The sequence below is a fragment of the Thamnophis elegans genome, chromosome 1 (assembly GCF_009769535.1).
Source record: "Thamnophis elegans isolate rThaEle1 chromosome 1, rThaEle1.pri, whole genome shotgun sequence".
Taxonomy (NCBI): Eukaryota; Metazoa; Chordata; class Lepidosauria; order Squamata; family Colubridae; genus Thamnophis; species Thamnophis elegans.
Genome location: NC_045541.1, coordinates 54,151,409 through 54,173,177, shown reverse-complemented (window position 1 = coordinate 54,173,177; position 21,769 = coordinate 54,151,409). Strand labels below are relative to the sequence as shown.

Below are 21,769 nucleotides of genomic sequence, written 5' to 3'. Positions count from 1 at the left end.
GACCACCCACATTTTCTTGTGGACTACCAGTGGTCCATGGACCACCAGTTGGTGACTGCTGCTCTAGCAAATGGAGCAATCTGCGGGGATCTGCACATGTGCGAAGAACGGAATGGTGGCCAGGGCTTCTCCGTCCTAAGTCGATCGAACGAAAGAACACAGGGAACCCCTGAAGTCGGCTTCTTATCGCCCTCGCTGAGGCCCCCCAGGATGTCAGAGTTTCGAGGAAGTTGTATGAACCGAGGATTGAGGGGGGTTGTTGCCTCCCTCCAGCCTAGGACCCCAGAATTTCTAGTGCGGTTTGGCATCCTTGGCGGCGGGAATGGCGGCCCTGTAGCAGCAACAGAGGCGTTTGAGAGCATTTTGCGGCGGCTCCAGCGGCTGGGGGGCTTTCTGACTCTTCTCACCCATTCTCTACAATCTGGTGAGCCTGCAGTGACTGTGTTGGTCGAATTTTGCCATCTTTTAGAATAGGGGAGTTTGAACAAGGCTTTTGCTAGGAAGGGGCGAATCGGGCGGCTGGTTGAGTACGCTGTGGCCGTAGCTCTTCTGGATGCCCCCCCCCTCCATATCTGGCGCAGTTTCTTCACCGATGTTACCTTTTCCAACAGCGCTGTTTCCTCTACCAACACTGTCTTCTTTACCAACGCTGCCTCTTCTACCAACCTTGCTCCCTCCAACAATATATTTTCCTCTATCAACACTGTATTTCTTCCCAACGCTGCCTTTTCCCCCAACGCTGCTTTTTATTTCAACATTGGTCTCCTGCCTTCCTGGACTCTGACCATCAGACTGTCCTTAACTACATGTTTAGGGCTTTTGGACTTGGTCTCTTAACCCTAATTATTGCCATCTTCATTATCTTCTACAGCCCGTGGATTACCAATATAGTCATCTTTATTACCGCCCACTACGACCCCTGGACTACCAACTTGGATAGCGCCTTTCTACTCCATCTGAGTCTTTTTATTACGACGCTACGGACTGTAGTCATTTGGAGGTGTTTGCGGCACGTGAGAAGATTTACACACTTGTTAAGGACTTTCGAACCCTCCCCTTTTCATCTTGATTTATCCCGACTATTTGATATCTGTGGACCTCTGGGCCGGGCTTATAGGAGAAGAGAAGTTAGTCTTCACAGACTTTGGACCTTTGGCCTTGGATGTCTTTCCGGGACTTGGAGGAAGGGAGAGGGGCGGAGCAGCTCTCCCTCCTCCTTCCGCACCATTGACTATCTTAAACCGCACTAGCGCAGTGCTCCGCAAATTTTATGAATGTGGTGTGAATGGTATGCCTGTTTGATGTCTGTACCCACTTTTTAAAATCTCATTATTGTTGTATTTTCTGTGTTTTAACTGACTTACGTGGGGAATGTATGGGTGAGTGGTTGTATAAGTATGAGAGGACTGGGAGTACAGCCTGGTGCCTCCTCCACTGAGTGCTATTGCAGAAGTGGTAGGGGGCCCATCCTAGAATGACTGATATAAATTGCCTGACGGAAGGAGCGGAGGCTGTGAGAGAGGAAACGGGGTCTACGGGTGCAGGGGTGGGCCGGAGCATTACGGTCACTATGGGGAGGGTACGACGAGAACTTCAGGGCTAGGGGAAGGAGGGTTCGCTACATCACAACAATCCCTCCTTCCGGCCCTGTTAGTTCTACTCCAGGACCAGATGGCGAGAGTTGTCAGGGCCCTGGTCTCAGGCTGTTGTTGCTAAATGCCAGGTCTGTGGTTCACAAAGCTCCCCTCGTCCGGGACCTAATATTAGACAAGGGGGCAGACCTGGCATGTATTACTGAAACCTGGTTGGGCCCGGAGGGAGGAGTCCCCCTCACTGAAATGTGCCCAGAAGGGTTTCAGGTGCTTCATCAGCCGCGACCCCAGAGACGGGGTGGGGGAGTGGCTGTCATCATCCGAGGGTCATTAGTTCTTCATAGGATCCCTGCTCCAGAGCTTGTTGGGTGTGAGTCCCTGTTGGACCTTGCGGGTCAAGTGGGCTTGTTGTTAACGTACCTACCTCCCAACAGCATTGCAATAGACCTCCCCTCACTCTTCGAGTCAGTAGCCGAGCTGGCGGTAGAGTTCCCCAGGCTTATGGTCCTGGGGGATTTCAACCTGCCTTCGCTCGGCGAGCACTCTGATGGGGCGCAAGAGTTCATGGCTTCCATGACAGCCATGGACTGACCCAAGTAATTCGGGGTCCGACTCACTCAACAGGTCACATGCTTGACCTCGTATTCCTCTCGGAGCAGTGGAGAGGTGATCTAGATTTGAAGGGCATTGAGATCTTGCCCTTGTCATGGTCTGATCACTCCCTACTGAGGCTTGACTTTTGGAAACCAATCCCCCACTGTAGGGAGGGGGAACCGATTAGGTGGTTCTGCCCCAGGAGCCTGATGGACCCTATGGGATTTCAGACGGCACTTGGAGAAATACCTGACGCTCTCATCCACAGTCCAGCGGAGTCCTTAGTCGCTGCTTGGAATACAGCAGCGGCGGGGGCTCTAAACCGGATTACGCCTTTGCAGCCTCTCCGAGGTTGCGGATCCAGGAGGGCTCCTTGGTTTACTGAGGAACTCCGGGAGATGAAGCACCAAAAGAGACGCCTAGAGCACCGCTGGAGGGCCAGTAACTCTGAATCAGACCGAGCACTGATGAGAGCCTATATCAGGACCTATCTCGTGGCAATACGGGCAGTGAAATGTGCACATTTTGCCGCTCTTATTGCATCCGCTGAATCGTGCCCAGCCGCCTTGTTTAGAATAACCCGTGCCCTCCTGAAAGGGAGGGAGGCGGGCGACCCTTTACAAGGTAGAGCTGAGGAATTTGTTCAGTTTCTAATGGATAAAGTCGCTCGGATTCGGACAGATCTGGACTCCAATTGCACGGTACCAGCCGAGGTGCCGGGGGAAGGTCTTGAGCCGATTTTATAAAGCGAGTTTCAACTTGTCGCTCCTGAGGAAGTGGACAAGGCCATGGGAGCGGTGAGTGCCTCTACCTGTATACTGGACCCTTGCCCCTCCTGGCTGGTCTCGACCAGCAGGGAGATAACACATGGCTGGATCCAGAGGATAGTTAACACCTCTCTCCGGGAGGGATCCTTCCCACCCTCCTAAAGGATGCAGTGGTGAGACCCCTCCTGAAGAAGCCCTCTCTGGACCCAGCCATTTTAAGTAACTAACGTCCAGTCTCCAACCTCCCCTTTGTAGGGAAGGTTGTTGAGACAGTGGTGGCCTTTCAACTCCGGCAGGCCTTGGATGAAACCGATTATCTGAATTCCTTTCAGTCCAGTTTCAGGCCTAGTTACAGCACGGAAACTGCTTTGGTCGCACTGATCGATGATCTCTGGCGAGCCAGGGATAGGGGTCACTCCTCTATCCTAGTGCTCCTTGACCTCTCAGCGGCCTTCGATACCATCGACCATGGTATCCTTCTGCGACGGTTACAGGAGGTGGGAGTGGGAGGCACTGTCCTACGGTGGTTCTCCTCCTACCTCTTGGACAGGTCGCAGTCGGTGTTGGTCGGAGGGCAGAGGACGACCCCTAGGCCCCTCAACTATGGGGTGCCGCAGTGTTCGGTCCTGTCCCCCCTCCTATTTAACATCTACATGAAGCTCCTGGGTGAGATCATATGACGTCATGGGATTAAATACCACCAATATGCGGACAACACACAACTATATCTGTCCGCCCCATGCCAACTCAGTGAAGCAGTAGAAGTGAGGTGCCAGTGCCTGGAGGCTGTTAGGATGGGAACGAACAAGCTTGCACTCAATCCCGACAAGACCGAGTGGCTATTGATGCTCTCTTAGTCTGGGGGGGTGAAATCATACGCCCCTCAGAGAGGGTTCGCAATTTGGGAGTCCTTCTGGATCCACAGCTGATGTTAGAACATCATTTGTTGGCTGTGACCAGGGGGACCTTTGCCCAGGTTCGCCTGGTGCACCAATTGCGACCCTACCTGGACCAGGAGGCCCTTCGGATAGTCACTCACGCCCTCGTCACCTCAAGACTGGATTACTGTAACACGCTCTACATGGGGCTGCGGTTGAAGAGCGTTCGAAGAGTTCAGTTAGTCCAGAATGCAGCTGCCCGAGCGATTGTGGGTGCACTTAGGTACACCCATGTTACACCTATCCTCCGCGAGCTGCACTGGCTGCCCATTGTTCTCCGGACACGCTTCAAGGTGCTAGTCGTTACTTTTAAAGCCCTGCATGGCATTGGACCTGGGTACCTGAGAGACCGCCTCCTGCCAATTACCTCCCAAAGACCGATTCAATCACACAGACTTTGCCTTCTCCGGATTCCATCCGCCAGCCAATGCCGGCTGGCGACCCCCTGAGGGAGGGCCTTCTCTGTTGCAGCTCCGGCCCTCTGGAACGACCTCCCCATTGAGATCCGGACCCTTACTACCCTCCCGGCCTTCCGTAAAGTTACTAAGTCCTGGCTGTTCCGGCAGGCCTGGGGCTGTTGAAGAATCCAGCCCCACTTTAATTGTGTATGTTGTTGTATTTTAAATTGTTGTTTTGTCTTATTTATTCCCTTTCCCTTTTTATTGTAAGCCGCCCAGAGTCCTCCAGGAGTGGGCGGCTTACAAACCCAACCCAACCCAATAATAAGTTTGATATATATTTAGGAAATGTAATTTGTACAAATTATTTTATGTTCAACTTCTTTCTCATTATCTGGAGATTGTAAATGGCCACCAACAAGAGATTGCAGCTGAAGAAACAGCTCTTCCAGAAGGTCAAAAGCATTGTTTTCAGTTTCCCGCCATACAAGCTTGCACAAGGGCAAGCAATTTTTGAAAAAACATTATATTATTGGGAAAGTTGTTAATACACAACCACTCCAAACCACCCTGCAGGCAGAGAAAGATCCTTTCATAATTTCATATATAACAACTTCCTTTCATTTATGAAATGGGAATCATTTCACTGAAACTTTAACCACAATAAGTGCTACACGTGTGGCTTACAAAGTGTCAGATGTCCTTGTTGTTTTGAGATACATTTTATAAAGGAAGCCAAGAAACTCATTTGAGCAGATAGCAGAATGTGAACTGTCAGAGTTGGCCTGGGGAGCGCACAGGATGAGTGTGTCAAGATCACAGTGTTCCTTGGAGAGGTTCACAGGGTTTACTTTTCATTTCCATTATGTCTTGATCAGATGTACAGGGATCAGATCTGAAATTTATCTCAGCCTGGAAGCAAAGCTTCAATACATTATCTCTCAGAAAAAAAAGATAAGCTGTTGTTTATTCTATACAGAACTAGCAACAGAATAATGACAAACAAAAGTATATACCCTTGGAGCTGAGTTTTATGATCTCATCCAGTTAATTCTCCTCCAACCACACTGCAAGTGCCATAACTCATCAGAATCTAGAAAGTTTCAGTTTGGTCCTTTACAACGGTTCTTCAAATTTAAGGAATAAAATGGACCGAGATAAAATCAGAAATTTAGTTTAAAAATCAAACCAAAGTCATGGTCAATTTTCAAAATTAAAAATCTGCTTTATTTAGACAGTTCATATTTTAATAGATCCCTGGAACATCATGGAGACAGTGAGATATCCTCCACAAATATGTGTTATATCTTTCAAACCTATGTATAATTTCATGCATCTGATGAAATGAACTCAAGAACATTAGTGTGTTTGAGCTGTGGGGGCACAGTGGTTCAAATGCAGTATTGCAGGCTAATTCTGCCGACTGCTAGCTGCCTGCAGTTCAGCAGTTCGATTCTCACTGACTCAAGGTGACCCATCCTTCCGAGGTCAGTAAAATGAGGACCCACATTGTTGGGGGTAATGTGCTGACTCCGTAAACTGCTTAGAAAGGGCTGTAAAGCCCTGCGAAATGGTAAATAAGTGCTACTGTTATATGTATTAATAAATTGACTGGTCTTTGGACTGCCATAAGAATTTGCTGAGTCTTCTGCTGAGGATATCTTCTGCCGAGTCCCACTAATTTTATTTTTTCTTCTGTAAACAAGACATTTTGAAAATTAGTAGAATTCAATTTATTGGAGAATCCCTCTGCAAACAGGACCTTGATAAAACATAATTAAGAATTGCAAGACATTCCTCACCACTGTCTATTTAAGTAATAGCAAGAAAACTAAGAAGACACTCAGAAAACTGTCTTATGCCCTTTGCACCTCTGAACTATGTAGTTCAGTACTGTCTGATGTCTCATCAGGACTTTAGAAAGATATATTAAGAAGCAGATAATGGGGATTTAGGTTTTTTCTTTTGTTCTCTTTAAAGGAAAGTATAACAAATTGCACTTCCCATCTTTGTTCAACCTAAGACAGCCAATTAAAGAAGAGGGTACCTCCAAACACTGTCTTTTAAGAATGAGTCACCTTATAGCATTGTAGCATCCTAATAAATGCCAACTAATACCTAGGAACAAAATGATGTTACTGAGTTGGGCATGGATTGTATTTTCACTTCCAATAGTGTCTGATCAGTGTCAGGATGGCTAAATAAGGATCCTACCTTTGGGTCCTATATTCTGTGTTCCATAGGTTCCTTTGTGGCATTGAAAAATTCAACAGAATATAAATGCCTAATGGATTGGTTGGCACATAGGTTGAGGAAGACATTAGAAAGTCATTGGCACTCTAGTTAACAATCCACAGACAAATGCCACTTTATTAATTCAGATATTGGTACCACATTTTTAGGCCAGGTGTATTAATTTCTCACAGTTCACCCAAGCAAACCTCTTATCTTTCTAGGACATGGCACTGCTGCCATGATTACTTCAACTGTATATAAGGGGTATGAACTAAAAGTGGTTATTATACTTCTTGAGAAAAGAGACAGTCATGGTTCCATGCTGTATTTGCATCATTTGGATGATGGCACTTTCAGTGGGATCTTAGGGCTGGGTCATTGTTTGAGATCAGATACTATTAAGGGTGTTCAACTAACATCTCAGAAAGAAGCAGAAGCAACAATATACATAGAGCTATATGACAAAACAGGAAATATGGTAGTTGCAGGATTGTAACACTGTGTTCCTTTGTGTCTAAACACAATGCCAAGATACATACAAAGGAGGATGGGCTTGAATTGCAGTGTGATGATCACCATCTTATGATCTATATCAGTGGTGGGTTGCAGGTGGTATGCCCTGGTACGGGCGTACTGGAGCCTGCCCAGAGCACCGGTTACCGTTCCGGTACGGTGCTCCGGAGGGCCCACCTGCCCACCCAAGTTCCTTACTGTGTTTTAAAGCTTTTGGTGCTTCCGCACACATGCATGGTGCATACAGCACCTGCGCGATGCTCCACCGAGCAGCTGGAGCGTCACGGAGGCTTGTGGAAGCATAATTTGCAACTACAATGCATGCGTACCGGTTGGAACGGGATCCGAAACCCATCACTGATCTATGTATATTACGGAGTATACTCTCTAGAGTTAGTTAGAAGTCTAGCTGTGTGTCTAAGAACTGAGGAGACAGACTATGTTCCACCAGCTTTTCAAAGTAAATTCATTCAGGAATGAAGAGACAATTTTAATATATTTGCTGTTGTCTGTTCTAATTTTCTTTGTGGGTATCTTGCAGGCTGGAAAACACTGTTATTAACACGTTCTCATATATTTATGTTTATTTCTTCAGACAAATAATTTTATTAACCAGTTTTGTGCAGCTCTCAAAAGTTACAGATGGATTCACCACTTTTTTCCTTCTATTTTCTTTGGGCTTTATTGTTAAAGCTTACAAGCAGGTTTTTTTTTCTTAAGACGACAGAGAGAATGGGCTGTATTCCATAAAATAATGACTGAAATGTAAACATTTGGAAAACTAAGAAGATAAGAACTGACTTATCTTGACGTTACGCAAGAGGAAATTTTGTTTTGTTGTCATTCTTGCTGTCGTTCAAACTCTGCCTTGAAATAGTCCAATCTTAGCCACCAAGTTTTTTTTAATGGTAAGTTAGTTTTGAATTTGGGGTGCAATTTGCTGAAAATTTTTCTCTTTGGGTTAACCTATCAAACAGGCATCTGATTTTTACTGAGGAAAGACCAAAAGGGCTTGAATGTGGAAGCATCAGTAATACGTCCCTCAGAAGATCTTGGAGAGAATCCATTCAAGTGTCAACTAGGAGGAGATGTTACGCCATGCAACTTCAAATGGTTGATTTCATGGAAACAAAGGCCCAGGTAACAGATTTAATTCAAATCAAGGAACTGTATTCTGTAAACCTTGCCACTTTTCTGAACCAGAAGTGAAACACTAGGAAAGGAATTGGTTGGATGGGCACCATGGTGATTTAAATCCAAAAGCATGCTTCCTTGAAATTATGGTAAAACCAAACCAACTCTTAATCTGAAATATGAACTAAACCCTGCAAGTAGATTTTGCTAGCACCCATCTCTCTCACAGAAATCCATTGCTCTTAGTCTGGTCCAAAAAATTGGATATTAACCTTTAATTTCCACGAAAACACTATGGTATAATCCAGATTATAGAAAAGACTATAATCTGGAATCTGAAAATGTGCCACTAGAAAGTTACACATGTTTTAACTTTTTGTTATAATATCATCCTTTTAAACATCTGATACCACACTTTCAGATGAAAATTCCCCATAAATAATTACATGAAATCATCAATGTTAAGGGAGGTCTTCATACATATGGAGAAATAGATAGGAGACTTACCTCAGTTTTTCCTTTACTTTGACATGATCTCCTGGTGTCTTCATCTGAGCCCCATTCTGTTGCCTAGGGAACCAAAACAGCACCATAAACCTTGGGGTCAGGCCTCCTTTGGAGTCACAGTAACATTTAAAAGGGAACCATGCAGGCCAGTTTCCTGTAATAGATCTCTTGCTTTTTCATGTTCTCTTGTGAAGTACAAAGGAAAGGCAGCAGATGAGAGACCAACCCTCTAGGGACCAAGGTAGCAAATGTAGGAACACAGGGAAAATAATTATTATATTTTCATATAAATGTAACACCATATGGGTAACCATCAGTCAATGACTGTAATTGGGACTGGAATTTCCATTGCTAAGCAACGTGATCATAAAATTCAATGCCATGAGCCCCTTTTGCTTAGTGACAACAATCTGGCAGTCCCCAATGCTAGCTCAGGAGTCATTAAGCAAGGACTCTCTCACAGCTTCCTGCTGGCTTCCAACAACTAAAGTCAGTGGGGAAGTGGCAGAAAATTGCAAGTCACAGGTGGATCATAACAAGTAGGTAAGCAGCTTCTGCCAGGTAGGGAAGGATATATAGGAAGGTACAAAGGACTAACTTGGGGTGTCTGCTTCTGGACTGGGGAAGGTGTGGAAATGTGGTGGTGCACCATGAGGTGAGGACAATGGAGTTTAGGCTGCTGCTACAGAGTGCACGATTGTATGCAATTGAAACAATGGTACTTGGCAGTCACAGAAATTATGCAAGACAACTGATTTAACATTCTCTAAGTCACTTTTCCCAAACAGGGAGCATCTATAGACTAATTTTGGTCTGATCTTTGAATCCTCATTGGGACAAATAACTTTGTGGGTATAATTTGCACATGTGTTTAAGATAAATAATTTAGGAAGAGTTAGAGTTCTCTCATTCAAACTCAGACTAATAAATGGTCCCAGTGACTGCCATTTGTTTTAATTTGAACAATTGAGAATCATAATTATAAATCTCTTCCATATGACATCCACTGTATTTCAACTCTCAATCAAATTCAGTGTTGACTCATGTTCAGTTAGCAAAAATAACTGCAACTGAGTTTTATGAAGTTATGCACCAATTAATTTCAATAATATTAGCTTGAAAAAAATACTAACAACTGACATGTATACACATTACCTAATAGAGAATATATGTCACAGACAGAACCTGATAAAACAAACCCAACTTTTAGAATCACTACATTCCTTAGTCATTTGTGGATATCCTCTATACTTACATCTCCTGAATGCTACAGATTGCAGCATCAATTAGATTTTTCTCTTTAATACATTCACTTTGCTTTCCATTTTCCAATACTGATTAAAAAACAAAAAGCTTATAGCTGCATTTATTTCAAATTTTTCAAGCATCTTCCAGGATAGTAAAGCAGGAACTCTATCCATTTTTGACCTAAAAACTCCATTATAAGGTATTCCAGGCTAAAAAGAAATGACAGTTGTGTGTATATATTTTTCCCACTCCACCAAAAGTCAATTGGGCATCCTTGGGCGTGTCATTCTCTCTTAGCCCTAGGAAGAAGGCAATGGCAAACCATTTCCAAAAATGTGGCCGACAGCACTGCTTAGCTTGTCTAGGCAGTTGTTGGAGTCAAAGTTTACTTGCAAGACACAAACATTGATTGCAAATTACAAGTTTCTTCGCATATTTTCTCTCCCTTTATTATTTGCCATATACAGAGGCACATTGAAAATTGCTCACTGATTACTCAGCAGCAGTACTTATTACTGAAGTAGACAGAAATACCCAACTAGGCACACAGTTGACTGAGCTTTCTACCACTGCTTTAAATACCATTGTCAGCCAAAAAAAACCAAGGACCTCATCTCCTAAAAGAATCATAAGAGAAAATCTGCAATTATGAGAAATTCTGAATAAGTTACATAGATGGCCAACCATCTGGAGTCACCTCTATACGATCTGAAAGTAGAATCATAATCCATAACAATCATTCATTCAGTGACCATTTAAAGTGTGACACCACTGAATGAGGAAACTGATAGCGAGTTCTCAGAGTTATTTTCGAAAACACCAGAAAGCAAGACAAGAAAAAATGGATGGAAAGTAATCAAGGAGAGAAGCAACATGGAATTAAGGAGAAACTTCCTAACTGTGAGGACAATTAACCAGTGGAACAGCTGGACTTCAGAAGTTGTAGGTGCTTCATCACTGGAGGTTTTAAGAAAAGACTGGACAACCACCTATCTGAAACGATATAGGGCAGTGATGGCTAATCTTTTTATCGTTGCATGCCTAAAGTGCATGCACACACCCGCACCCATAATGCAATGTGTGCGTGCCCCCCTTGTGTGCCCCATCCCCCATGCATGCGCACATGACCCCCTCGCACTCCCTGCCCCCCTCACCCATTTTTGGCTTCTAGGCTGGTGCAGGAGGCTTTCCAGGCCCAAAACGGGGCATGGGGGAGCACAGGCAGCCCACGCACTCTGTTTTGGCCTCCTGAACCAACATGGAAGCCAAAATGGAGTGTGAAGCACCACACAAGGCCCCAAAATGCAATGCAAGCTCCTCCATGCGCATGCACCCCACCTCCATGCACACACATCCCTCACATGCACCCCGCTTCCCGTGCATGCGCAGCTGAGACCTGAAGACCAGCTGGCTGGTGGGAGGTGCGTGCACATACTTGGTGGAGCTGGGGTGGGGTGACGGCTGGCAAGCCTGCAGAGAGGGCTCTGTGTGCCACCTATGGCATGCATGCCATAGGTTCGCCATCACTGGTATATCTCCTGCTTGAGCAGGCGGTTGGACCAGAAGTCCTCCAAGGTCCCTTCCTGCGATATTCAGATTGATTAGGTATGGCTGTCCCAGCACCCCATGGTCATGTGATCACCATTTGTGAACTTTACTGCTGGCTTCTGACAAGCAAAGTCATTGGGGAAGCCAGCAGGAGATTGCAAATGGCAATCATGTGACTACACACCTAACAGCTGTGTAGGATTTGCCTAAAGATTTCAACTGGAATTGGTGGCACAACAGTCATAACTTGGCACAATCATCACCTTTACAACCACATCATTTAACGTCAGAGTACTTAATCCCAATTACTGCTGTTAACCAAGGACTACCTGTAATATTAAGAATGTCACTTATTAATGAGATTTTTAAAAATGTAAAAATTTGTCCCAATCTTATAAAATCAAAATTCTGTCATCCATGTTACAAGAACTGAAAAAAGTGTAAGAGTATTGTCTGCAATGCTCTGCTTTATATTCACCATAGGGATTCTGCTCTACAATCACCATAGGGATTCGGAGGCAAGTAATGGAACTTCATAATGACTGTTTGAAGCTTTATGAGCAACCCATTAATGAGCACAATCATTATATAGACCTGGTGAGAGGAACTTTCTCAGTCATTCTGATCCTAGAAAAAGACACCAACAGTGAGCATGAACATCTCAAGAGGAAGTTCAAGAAAACATACCAAGTGTTTAGATTAAATCATTCCATGGAAGATCTTCAACTGTTAATTAATTATTTAAAAACAGTGTGAATCCCTCCTGAGACACAAATACAACCACAAAGAAGGATGGTAAGGGCTGATTAAGTTACTTACAGAAAGAAACTCCTTCCTCTTCTGGAAAATCATTGCTCCATTTTTTAAAGGGAAATCTTGAACAAATCCTGTATCAATTCTCAGGACAAGTTTGGCAGAATTAGGCTGTCAAATTCAGGCAATCGCTCACAATGAATTTGTTCCTGACACTCTTCTGGCCACCAATTTCTTCTAAAATGGTCAAATTGATAAAAATCTTAAAGAACACAAAAGCCCAAGGCAACAAGTGTTTCCTACTTAAATTACTTAAAACCAAGTGGGTTCAGTGGGCACATTTTCCTGCATCCTTTTTTTACTAATATTGACAAGGCATATGCCCAAGGACTGGGATATTGTCACAATAATCCCTACACACATACACACATAAAGGCACAGAGAACACCCAATTAACTGTGGATGCATCAACGTACTGAATGTAGTAAGTAAATTAAACCTTCTCTCTCTATGTTATCTTTCTGACTTTAAGGCTGAATTCAGTTCTATTCCATTAAAATATAAGAAATGAGTTATTTTTTCCCTCTCTCTCCTTTTCTTAGTACAAATATTGCACTTGGACTTCATTCCTAAAGCAGGTGCTGCCCTTACAGGCCACTCTCTAGACCAGGGGTGTCAGACTCAAGGTGCGGGGCACATATCCAGCCCACAGGGTGCTTAGATCTGGTCTGAGGGGCCACCCTAGAAACAGCAAAGAACCAGCCTGTGGTGCCTCTGGCAGCAAAAATGGAGCTCAGGAGGGCCATGTGTGGCCTCCCAGGCTCCATTTTTGGTTGCGATGGCCTGCTCGCTTGCAGCTGAAAATGGAGTTTTGGAGCCCATTTTTGCAGAGTGCTTGGGCCACCACAGACGTCCCCCACATGAGTGACGTCAAGCTGGCCACACCCACCCTGACCCCGGAGGTCAAACACAACCCTGATGTGGCCCTCAATGAAACAGAATTTGACAACCTTGCTCTAGACCCATACACATAGAAAAAGAGGACAGCAGGCTGTATCCTTGCTTCAGACCAGTTTCATTTTTATATTAGCTGACTGATTTTGATATTTATGTCCCTAAAATTTTATGACATGGAATTCCTCTCCTCTTTGCAGATGATTCAGCAGTTATCTCTCCCATTCCCAATGGACTAAAAAGGGCTATGGGACCCATAATCCAATACAGGAAAATGAATAATCTGATTATAAATTATATATTAAAAATGGTAATCCCAAGAAAACCAAAGAACACATACAGATAAATAAATAGAAATAAAATCGAATATAGGTAGTTTTTGCTTAATCATTTGATAGTCATTTAACAACTGTTAATTATTATGGATCTACCAAAAACTACTTGCTCACTTTCACAGCTGGTTGCTGTGGTCACATAACCACAATTTAGTATATTGTTTGCCTATTTTCAGCCTTTAGGGACTGTTTTTGGCAAAAAAAAAACCATCCACAGGAATAAAGTCATTTTACAACTAGGGTTTTTTCATTTAACAGTGACTGTTTTTATTTAACAAACATGTTGCTTAATGACTGTCATAAAAAGTCATAAAATCTGATCATGTGGGTGCTTCAATTTACAACATCATGACTTATGATGGAAATTCCAGGCTCTATTATGGTTATAAGCTAGGGTGACCAGACGTCCCACATTTGGCGGGACAGGCATGCATTTTCATCATTTTTCCAGCGTCCCGCCCGCTTCTCAAAAAACCCCGCTTTATTTTGGCACTCGCTGGCTCCCCCGCCCATCATCAGCTGCCGCTAGCTCACTCATTCCGTTCCCCCATCTAATCTATCTACACTAAAAATCTAAGCCAGCCCAGCCTGCCGCTCACTGATTGGCCTGGACTCCAGCCAATCAGTGAGCTGGCTGGGATGGAAAACTTTAAACACACAGTTTTCCATCCCAGCCAGCTCACTGGCTGGAGTCCGCTTAGCTTACCGCGCGAGTCTCCATTTCATTTCGTCTTTTGCTTGCTGCAGCTTAATTGGTGAGTAACGGTACCGGTGGGAATCGGGAGGCGCTGGGAGGAGGAGACGGCCCTCCTCTCCTTCTCCCCCTTTGTGGAGTTTCCATGTGTCTCCCAGGTCGTGCCCGTCCCCTCTCAAAAGGATTCGGCTCGGCCACCGCTTCCTCCTCTTCTTCTTCCCTCTCTGTGGTTCCGATTGCAGTTGCAAGGAGTGGGAAGGAGAGGAAGGAAGGAGGGAGGGGGGAAGGAAAAGAAGAAGGGAGGGGGGGAGAAGATGGAAGGAGAAAAGATGGAAGGAAGGAGAAAGAATGGAAGGAGAAGGAGGAAGATGGAAAAAGAAAGGAAGAAAAAGAAGAAGGGAGGGAGTAAAGAGGGAAGGAGGTAGGAAGAAAAGGGGTCGCCCGAGCTCTGATGCCGGCGAAAGAAAAGTCATTTTCTTCGCCTGAATCCCGCCCGAGCTCTGATGCAGGCACCGTGGGGTGCGTGCAGGGAGGAGAAGAGAGATTCCTCCCAGCATGCACCCCACTGACTAAAGCGCTTTCACGTGCAGGGAGGAATCTCCTGTCCTCCCAGCTCCCTTTTGCTCGCAGCAGAGATCGGGCAGGCCAGAGGAAGCACTTTAATCAGTGGATGCGTGCAGGGAGGAGGGGATATATTCATCCCTGCACGCAGCCCACTGATTAAAATACTTGCTTTTGCTCGCCCGAGCTCTGATGCCGGCAAAAGAAAAGTCCTTTCCTTCGCCTGAATCCCGCCCGAGCTCTGATGCAGGCACCATGGGGTGCGTGCAGGGAGAAGAGAGATTCCTCCCAGCACGCACCCCACTTCCCCAAAGCAATTTTTCCATATTCCGGGAAAGGGGTGGGGTGTTTTGTTTGTAGCGAAGAATAAACTGACAGTTGGTCGGAGGGAAGGTGGGGGTGGGGGTGGAGGCTGAGTGTCCAAGGAAGCCAACCCAGACGGGCATCGCAGGGCGCAGAGGAATCCAGCAAACAGATGGGAGACCGGGGGGGAGAGGGAGGAAGAGATCCCGTCCAGGGTAGGCTCTCCGCTTTTCCCTCTTTTTACCCTGGACGGGATCTCTTCCTTCCCCCCTCCCCCAGTCTCCCGTCTGTCTGCTGGGTTCCTCTGCGCCCTGGAATGCCCGGCGCCTCGTGAACATGGGTAGCAGCGATGTGACGCCTTTGCATCCATATTGAGGTTGGCATGTTTCCGGTGGTGATCTGGGAGGAGGGGGAATGATGGAGGGGAGGACGTCGGTGCGGCGGCCGGTGCCTAGAGCGGAGCCGAGAACGGGCTGCTCGGTGAGAGGAAAGGGAGCTCCCTGGGAAGCGAGAGCAGCGAAGAGGTGATGCAGTCGCAGAATTCCCCGACACTCGCTTTTTTTTAACCCAGCCTACCTCGTAGGGTTGTTGTTACGGGGCTAGACTAGGAAAGGCAGCCTCTCTCCCATTTTCGAGAAAAAGTAAGGATGTCCATCTGGTAGAACAACCACCTGTGAAATTTGGTGGCGATCCGCGAACGTTCAAGCCATGTAATGCATGGGAAGGCATAGAATAAAGTTAGCATACTTGAAGTGAAATAGACTTTGGTTATGTTTAGGTTGCATTAGCTAAAATGTGCCAATACCGTCCTTGTTGGTAAGAATTGTTGTCATGTTAGAAGAATGACTAAGGCTGACAGCCTAATCTACTCTGTGTTAAATAAATAAAATGGATGGAAGGAAATGAAAGAATACAGAAAAGGTTGGTGAGGCATTTAGTGGCCTATGGATGAGAATGGTAATAATAAATAGAAATAAAAAAGCATGATTGATTTTTACTGTTTTTGATGAAAGTGAGAGGATTAGTGAAGGCTTGGTGCAGCAAGGATCCCACTATCTTACTATTTTATTTTTCTTTATGTACACTGAGAGCATATTCACCAAAGACAAATTCCTTGTGTGTCCAATCACACTTGGCTAATAAACTATTCTATTCTATTTTACTCTACTCTATTCATTTCTATTTCAATTCTAACAAGGAGTTTAGCTTCTCTCTCTTGAAAATGTAAGCTAGCATAAGGCATTATAATGCAAGCTAGCCTTAACTTTCAAACAGCTCATTTAGTGACCAAAGTTACAATGGCATTGAAAAAAGTGTCTGATGACCATTTTCACACTTAGCGACCATTTTCACACTTAGCGACTGTTGCAGCATCCTCATGGCCACGTGATCAAAATTTTGATGTTTGGCAACAGATTCGTATTTATGATGGTTTCAGTGTCCTGGGGTCATGTTTGACAAAATATAAAATTTTTAATCAAGCCCCCCCCCCCCCCTCGGGTCAATGGTGTCCCTCTTTACCAATCTGAAAATCTGGTCACCTTATTATAAGCTGAATACTACCTGTATAGAGGTTTATAGAGGTTTATTAACATTTATAGGCCGCCCTTTTCCCTGAGGGGACTCAGGGCGGCTTACATAAAATCAAGGGAGGGATATACAAACAGTAACGCAGACAAACATAGAATAAAATAATGAGCAACATTCATTCATCATTCGGGAGGGGCAATTATCTTTGTCCCCAGGCCTGACGGGCTAGCCAGTTCTTAAGGGCTATGCGGAAGGCCTGGACGGTGGTGAGAGTACGAATCTCCACGGGGAGATCGTTCCAAAGGGTCGGAGCTACTACTGAGAAGGCTCTCCTCCTTGTAATTGCCAGCCAGTAGACCTTGCTTAACAACTGCCCTGCTTAGTGACTGTTTGAAGTTATGACTGCGCTGAAAAAGCCATTTTAGGACTAGTTGTTGCATTTATGACTGTCACAGCTTCACAACCAGCAAGCATTTATGATCATCAAGCATCTCACAGTCACATGACCACTTGTTTGTTTTATCACCAGCTTCTACAAAACAAATTTAATGGAGAATTTGGCAGTAAAATTGCAAGTTGTGGACACATCTCTTGTTTAACAAGCAGTGACTTGCTAAGGGACTGAATGGGAAGTGATGTCATAAGTGTCACAGCTATGTGATAGTTTGGTTAGCAATAGATGTTCCAAACCCAATTGGGTTGCTAAATGACGACTACCTGTATATGTATACTTTTAAATACTTGGGTGTGGTTTTTCATGCACAAGGGAATTGGAAAGGCCACCAGAAGTATATTGTCCAAGCAACGTCAAAATCCTCAGAGATTCTTTTATACCAAAGGGAAGGGCCTAATGCAAGGCTAAATCTCCTTCAGGTTGAGGAAGGACTTCTTCAGGGCCAGGCACAATGGGCCATCATTGGCATTATTACAAGACAAATGTATCAAAATTCCACTAATAGAATGCACCTGCTCTGGGGAAACAGAAACTGTCCAACATGTGCTACCTCTCTGTGATTTCTACAAAGATCTGCATATCCTTGCTGCAATGCCTCCTTGGAATGACAGAAGCTTATTAATGCCAATTTTCTTCTCTGAGAGTCCAGTCACAGTTTCACTAATACAGTAAATCAAATTTTGCAGAGCTGCAGTGAAAACACAACATCAATTTAGACACATTTTATTAATGTTATTTTTCTTGTTTTACTTTTTTTGGTAGTGTTAATCTTTGATTGTATTGCTACAAATTTCAATTTGATGCTGTTTATCATTCATCTCATTCTAGGATATCTATTCTACTCATGAAGCGCTCCCTGGTATAGGGATTTGCAACTCTATCATTATTACACATACACACAAATATACATATACACAAACACATGCACATCCACATACATTTTAAAGACGATGTCTGGCAGCGATGCATCATCTATAAAACTGTACCTGCCCCAGTGCAAAAATTCTATGAAACATACAAAACAATTCCAAAATAGTGTATTCATTTTTAGAATTCTTAAAGTATGAGCATCCAGAAAATTTGAAAGCACACATTTCATAATTAAGCAAATTCTTATAGCGATAGTAATAAAAATATGGCAATAATAACTGACGTTGGGGTCCAATGGCTCATCGGTTAAAGAAGCTGAGCTCAAGAACCAAGCTCTGCGCAACAGGGTGAACTCCCGTTACCTGTCCCAGCTCCTGCCCATCTAGCAGTTTAAAAGCATGTGAATGTGAGTAGATTAATAGGTACCATTTGGGTAGGAAGGTAACTGTGTTCTGGGGCCTCTGGTGTATAGCCATGCTGTCCATATTTTTTTAATTGTCAACAAGTACAAGAAAACAAGTAGGGAAAACACATGAAGAAATGAGACAAATAAATGGATAAAAATAAGCAAAACATAGCCACAAACACATAAAAAGAATACATATAAATGGGATAGTAGGACATGACCATGGAAATTGTCTTTGAGCAACGCTGCTCCCTCGGCCAAGAAACAGAGATGAACACCGTGCCCTAGAGTCTGAGAGAGAAACCTTTACTCTTTAATCATTAGCAATCACTGGTTTCCTTAAAGATATGTATTGTATTACTCACCTAAACACAGTAAAATAAGAAACATGAGAAGTCTCCTCAGGAGAGGCATTTCATAATTTTACTACCTATTAACAAAATTCTTCCCACTTATGTTTGCCCATATAAGTTCTAATGAAATTAAATTCAAGAGAAAGGTTTTTAGTCTCAGAGCATGAGTAGATTGACAAGGTGGGCATCCCAGCCCTAGATCACTAGAAATATAAGCTTGTAATCTTTAAAGCATTTAATTATCAATGAAGATAATGTCTGATGCATAATCAAACAGCGTTTAGATCCCCTTTTTCTAGAAAAGGGAACATCTAATGAACCAGATAAAATTGGTAAAAGATATTGATATATGTTATCTGAGGAATACTGCAGGATCCAAGAACATCTCCTAACCCAGCATGGGGGAACATAACTCAACTAAGCATAAGTTCTACTACACCAGTGCTTCAACCAGCAGAATACCCAACACAATTTAAAGTCCTCCTTGTTTTGATAACATTCATTTGGTTGCCCAATCCTTGCTACTTCAGTTTGAATAGGAACTGTAGCTGTCTTCCCTCGGCTTACCCCAGAAAGATAGCCTCTCATTCAGTGAGAGTTGGAGGGAGGCTCAGAAAGCTTGAGTATAATGAAGTTCTCCAACTGGGCATTCAACAATAGTAAAGCATTGACTTAAAAAAAAGATTTTATGACTAAAATCTTTCTGGATAACTTATGACTCTGCATAGAGAAGTCCACTGATACTATATTCTGGAAATAAAATTTTCCCCAATTTAAACAGGCCAACATTCACCACTGAGTTATTTATAAAAATAATAAAGGTGGGATAAAAGTAAAATAACTAAAATAAAATAAAATAGCCATCTCCTGCCATATTGAAGAGCTCAAAAGTCCATTTTATTTCTCATGCAGAAGACAAAATATTAGATTTTCCTAAGAGTCATATCCGCTACCAGAAAACTGTGATATACTTTAACTTCGGATCAATTTTTGACAAGCTAAAAGGAAAAACAAAATAAAACAAAGCACCCCCCCAAACCAACAACTTCTAGACATGAGATGGGTTTTTTTTCTGATTCAAGAAACACCCAGGAGCTACACTTTCCATTACTAACCCATTTTAGTTTGACAGAATTTGACAGAGTATACTGAAACAAGAAAAAAAATACTTTGAACAATCAATACAATTCAGAAGACAAATACTTTTGCCTCTCTGGGAACTGCACCAAAGAAAGAAAGAGGACTTCTATAAAGGAGAAAACCATTTTCCACATACCACAACTCTTGTCAGGGAACCACATTCCCACAACTGTGTCTGAGCAACACCGCCATTCCGTTTCTCTAGCCTAACAAATAATCCAGTGTGAATCTGATGATAATAGAAACCCTTGACAACGGGGAAAATTATGGGAACACGTTACTGGTGACTGCTCCATTACTCAGTTCAACTTTAATTACAGTCAAGGGAACAATTATGTCAAAAAGAAGGGCAAGCTATGTTTTACTACGCCTCAGCACATGCCTAGAGTATGTTGTAAGGGAAACAGCCAAAGACTAAGAAACTCTGGGACTCAGTAAGAATATTAATACACTTGGGGGCAGGGAGAGACCCAATGAGCATTGACCATAACAATGACCTAGCAAACATGGCACAACTGCCCAAATCTCTTTCTCCACACAATACAGTATTGGCATACAGTCAGTTCTTATCTAGATATTTCTCATGGAAACATAACCTTTATTCATTCTTATTTCCTTGTTTCTTTTCTGCATTTTAATATCTTTAAGTTCCTCCAAGAGACCATTTTAAAATCAGTATATATCTTTTATATATTCTACTAGATCTACTGAACCTCAGCAACCCATTATGTAATAAAAAATTTAACACTCTAATTTTCACATATTCAATGGACTGAAAGATCTTGTTACACCCCTGAGAATTTCAGCCTGAAATACATATGTTTCCAGTTGCTATGTCTACAGAAATATTTCTTTTAAAAAGAATGACACTGATCCCATTAACACTGCAACCACCCCCATGTCTGTTTATTTAATTCTAACACAAGATATCTTGCTTATTTAATAGTAAAGCTGTATTACTTGAACAGGATACACAACAGCCCACCTCATTCCATTCCAAGTAGGATGAACAGGCTAAACTAAAGAAAAGGACTTGAGTGAGAATTTGTGCTTAGAAAAATAAAATGGTATTGCATGGAGGTCAAAACAATTTAAATAGTAAAAGGCAAGAAAATTCAGAATTGTATAATTCTTGCCTGGATCGATAAGCCTTAATCATTCTGAAATGAGAGACGAAAACCCCCAACTATGTCTTGTGTAATTTAATTGTGTGTGTGTGTGTGTGTGTGTATACACATACATACACACAGACACACAGACACACACACACACACATTATATATATATATATATATATATATATATATATATATATATATATATATATATATATATATATATATATATATATATATATAGCGTTACTGTTTGTATATCCCTCCCTTGATTTTATGTAAGCCGCTCCGGATATATATATATCCATCCATTAATATTTCCATTAGTAGATCTTTTCAAGGCAGTTCATGATACATTTAAAGTAAAAGAGAAAATTAGGTTTTTCAGTTCTTCACTTCCTCCCAATTTACAGATGCTTTGTTTTTCTTTGCAGTTTCTTATAACAAACACAAACAGCACTAGGCTAGGAGAGGATAAGATAATTACAAGTTATGTCAGATGATTCAGTGTATATATTTTAGTTAAAATAATATAATTAATATCTTATGTAGGAAATTAAATTGCAAACCATGATTCATGCTTTAAAACCAGAGATTATATAGTAATTTGTGAAACTTTGGATTCTATCAATGTAAAGGTCAGCTGCCAGAATCTTGATCTGGTTTAGACTTTTCCATCTTTGACAGACAACTGAAATGACTTGATCTCAACCTTTGTCACAATATCTTCAAGGTCCTCCTTCAGCCAAAATGCCAAATATACTTTGGGTTATTTTGTCTTACCTGGTGTTGTCAACAAGCTGTCATTCAATATAGCCTTTATAAGA

The 21,769-nt window shown here is 42.9% G+C and overlaps 1 protein-coding gene across 1 annotated transcript in view; it reads right to left on the bottom strand.

The window, feature by feature from the left end:
* Positions 1–21,769, bottom strand: part of SEMA5B (semaphorin 5B) — a 623,924-nt gene that overhangs the window by 131,918 nt on the left and 470,237 nt on the right. Inside the window, exon 8 of the mRNA XM_032227708.1 lies at positions 8,679–8,741. Within this exon, the coding sequence (XP_032083599.1) occupies positions 8,679–8,741 (63 nt within the window). The remainder of the gene's footprint in view (positions 1–8,678; positions 8,742–21,769) is intronic.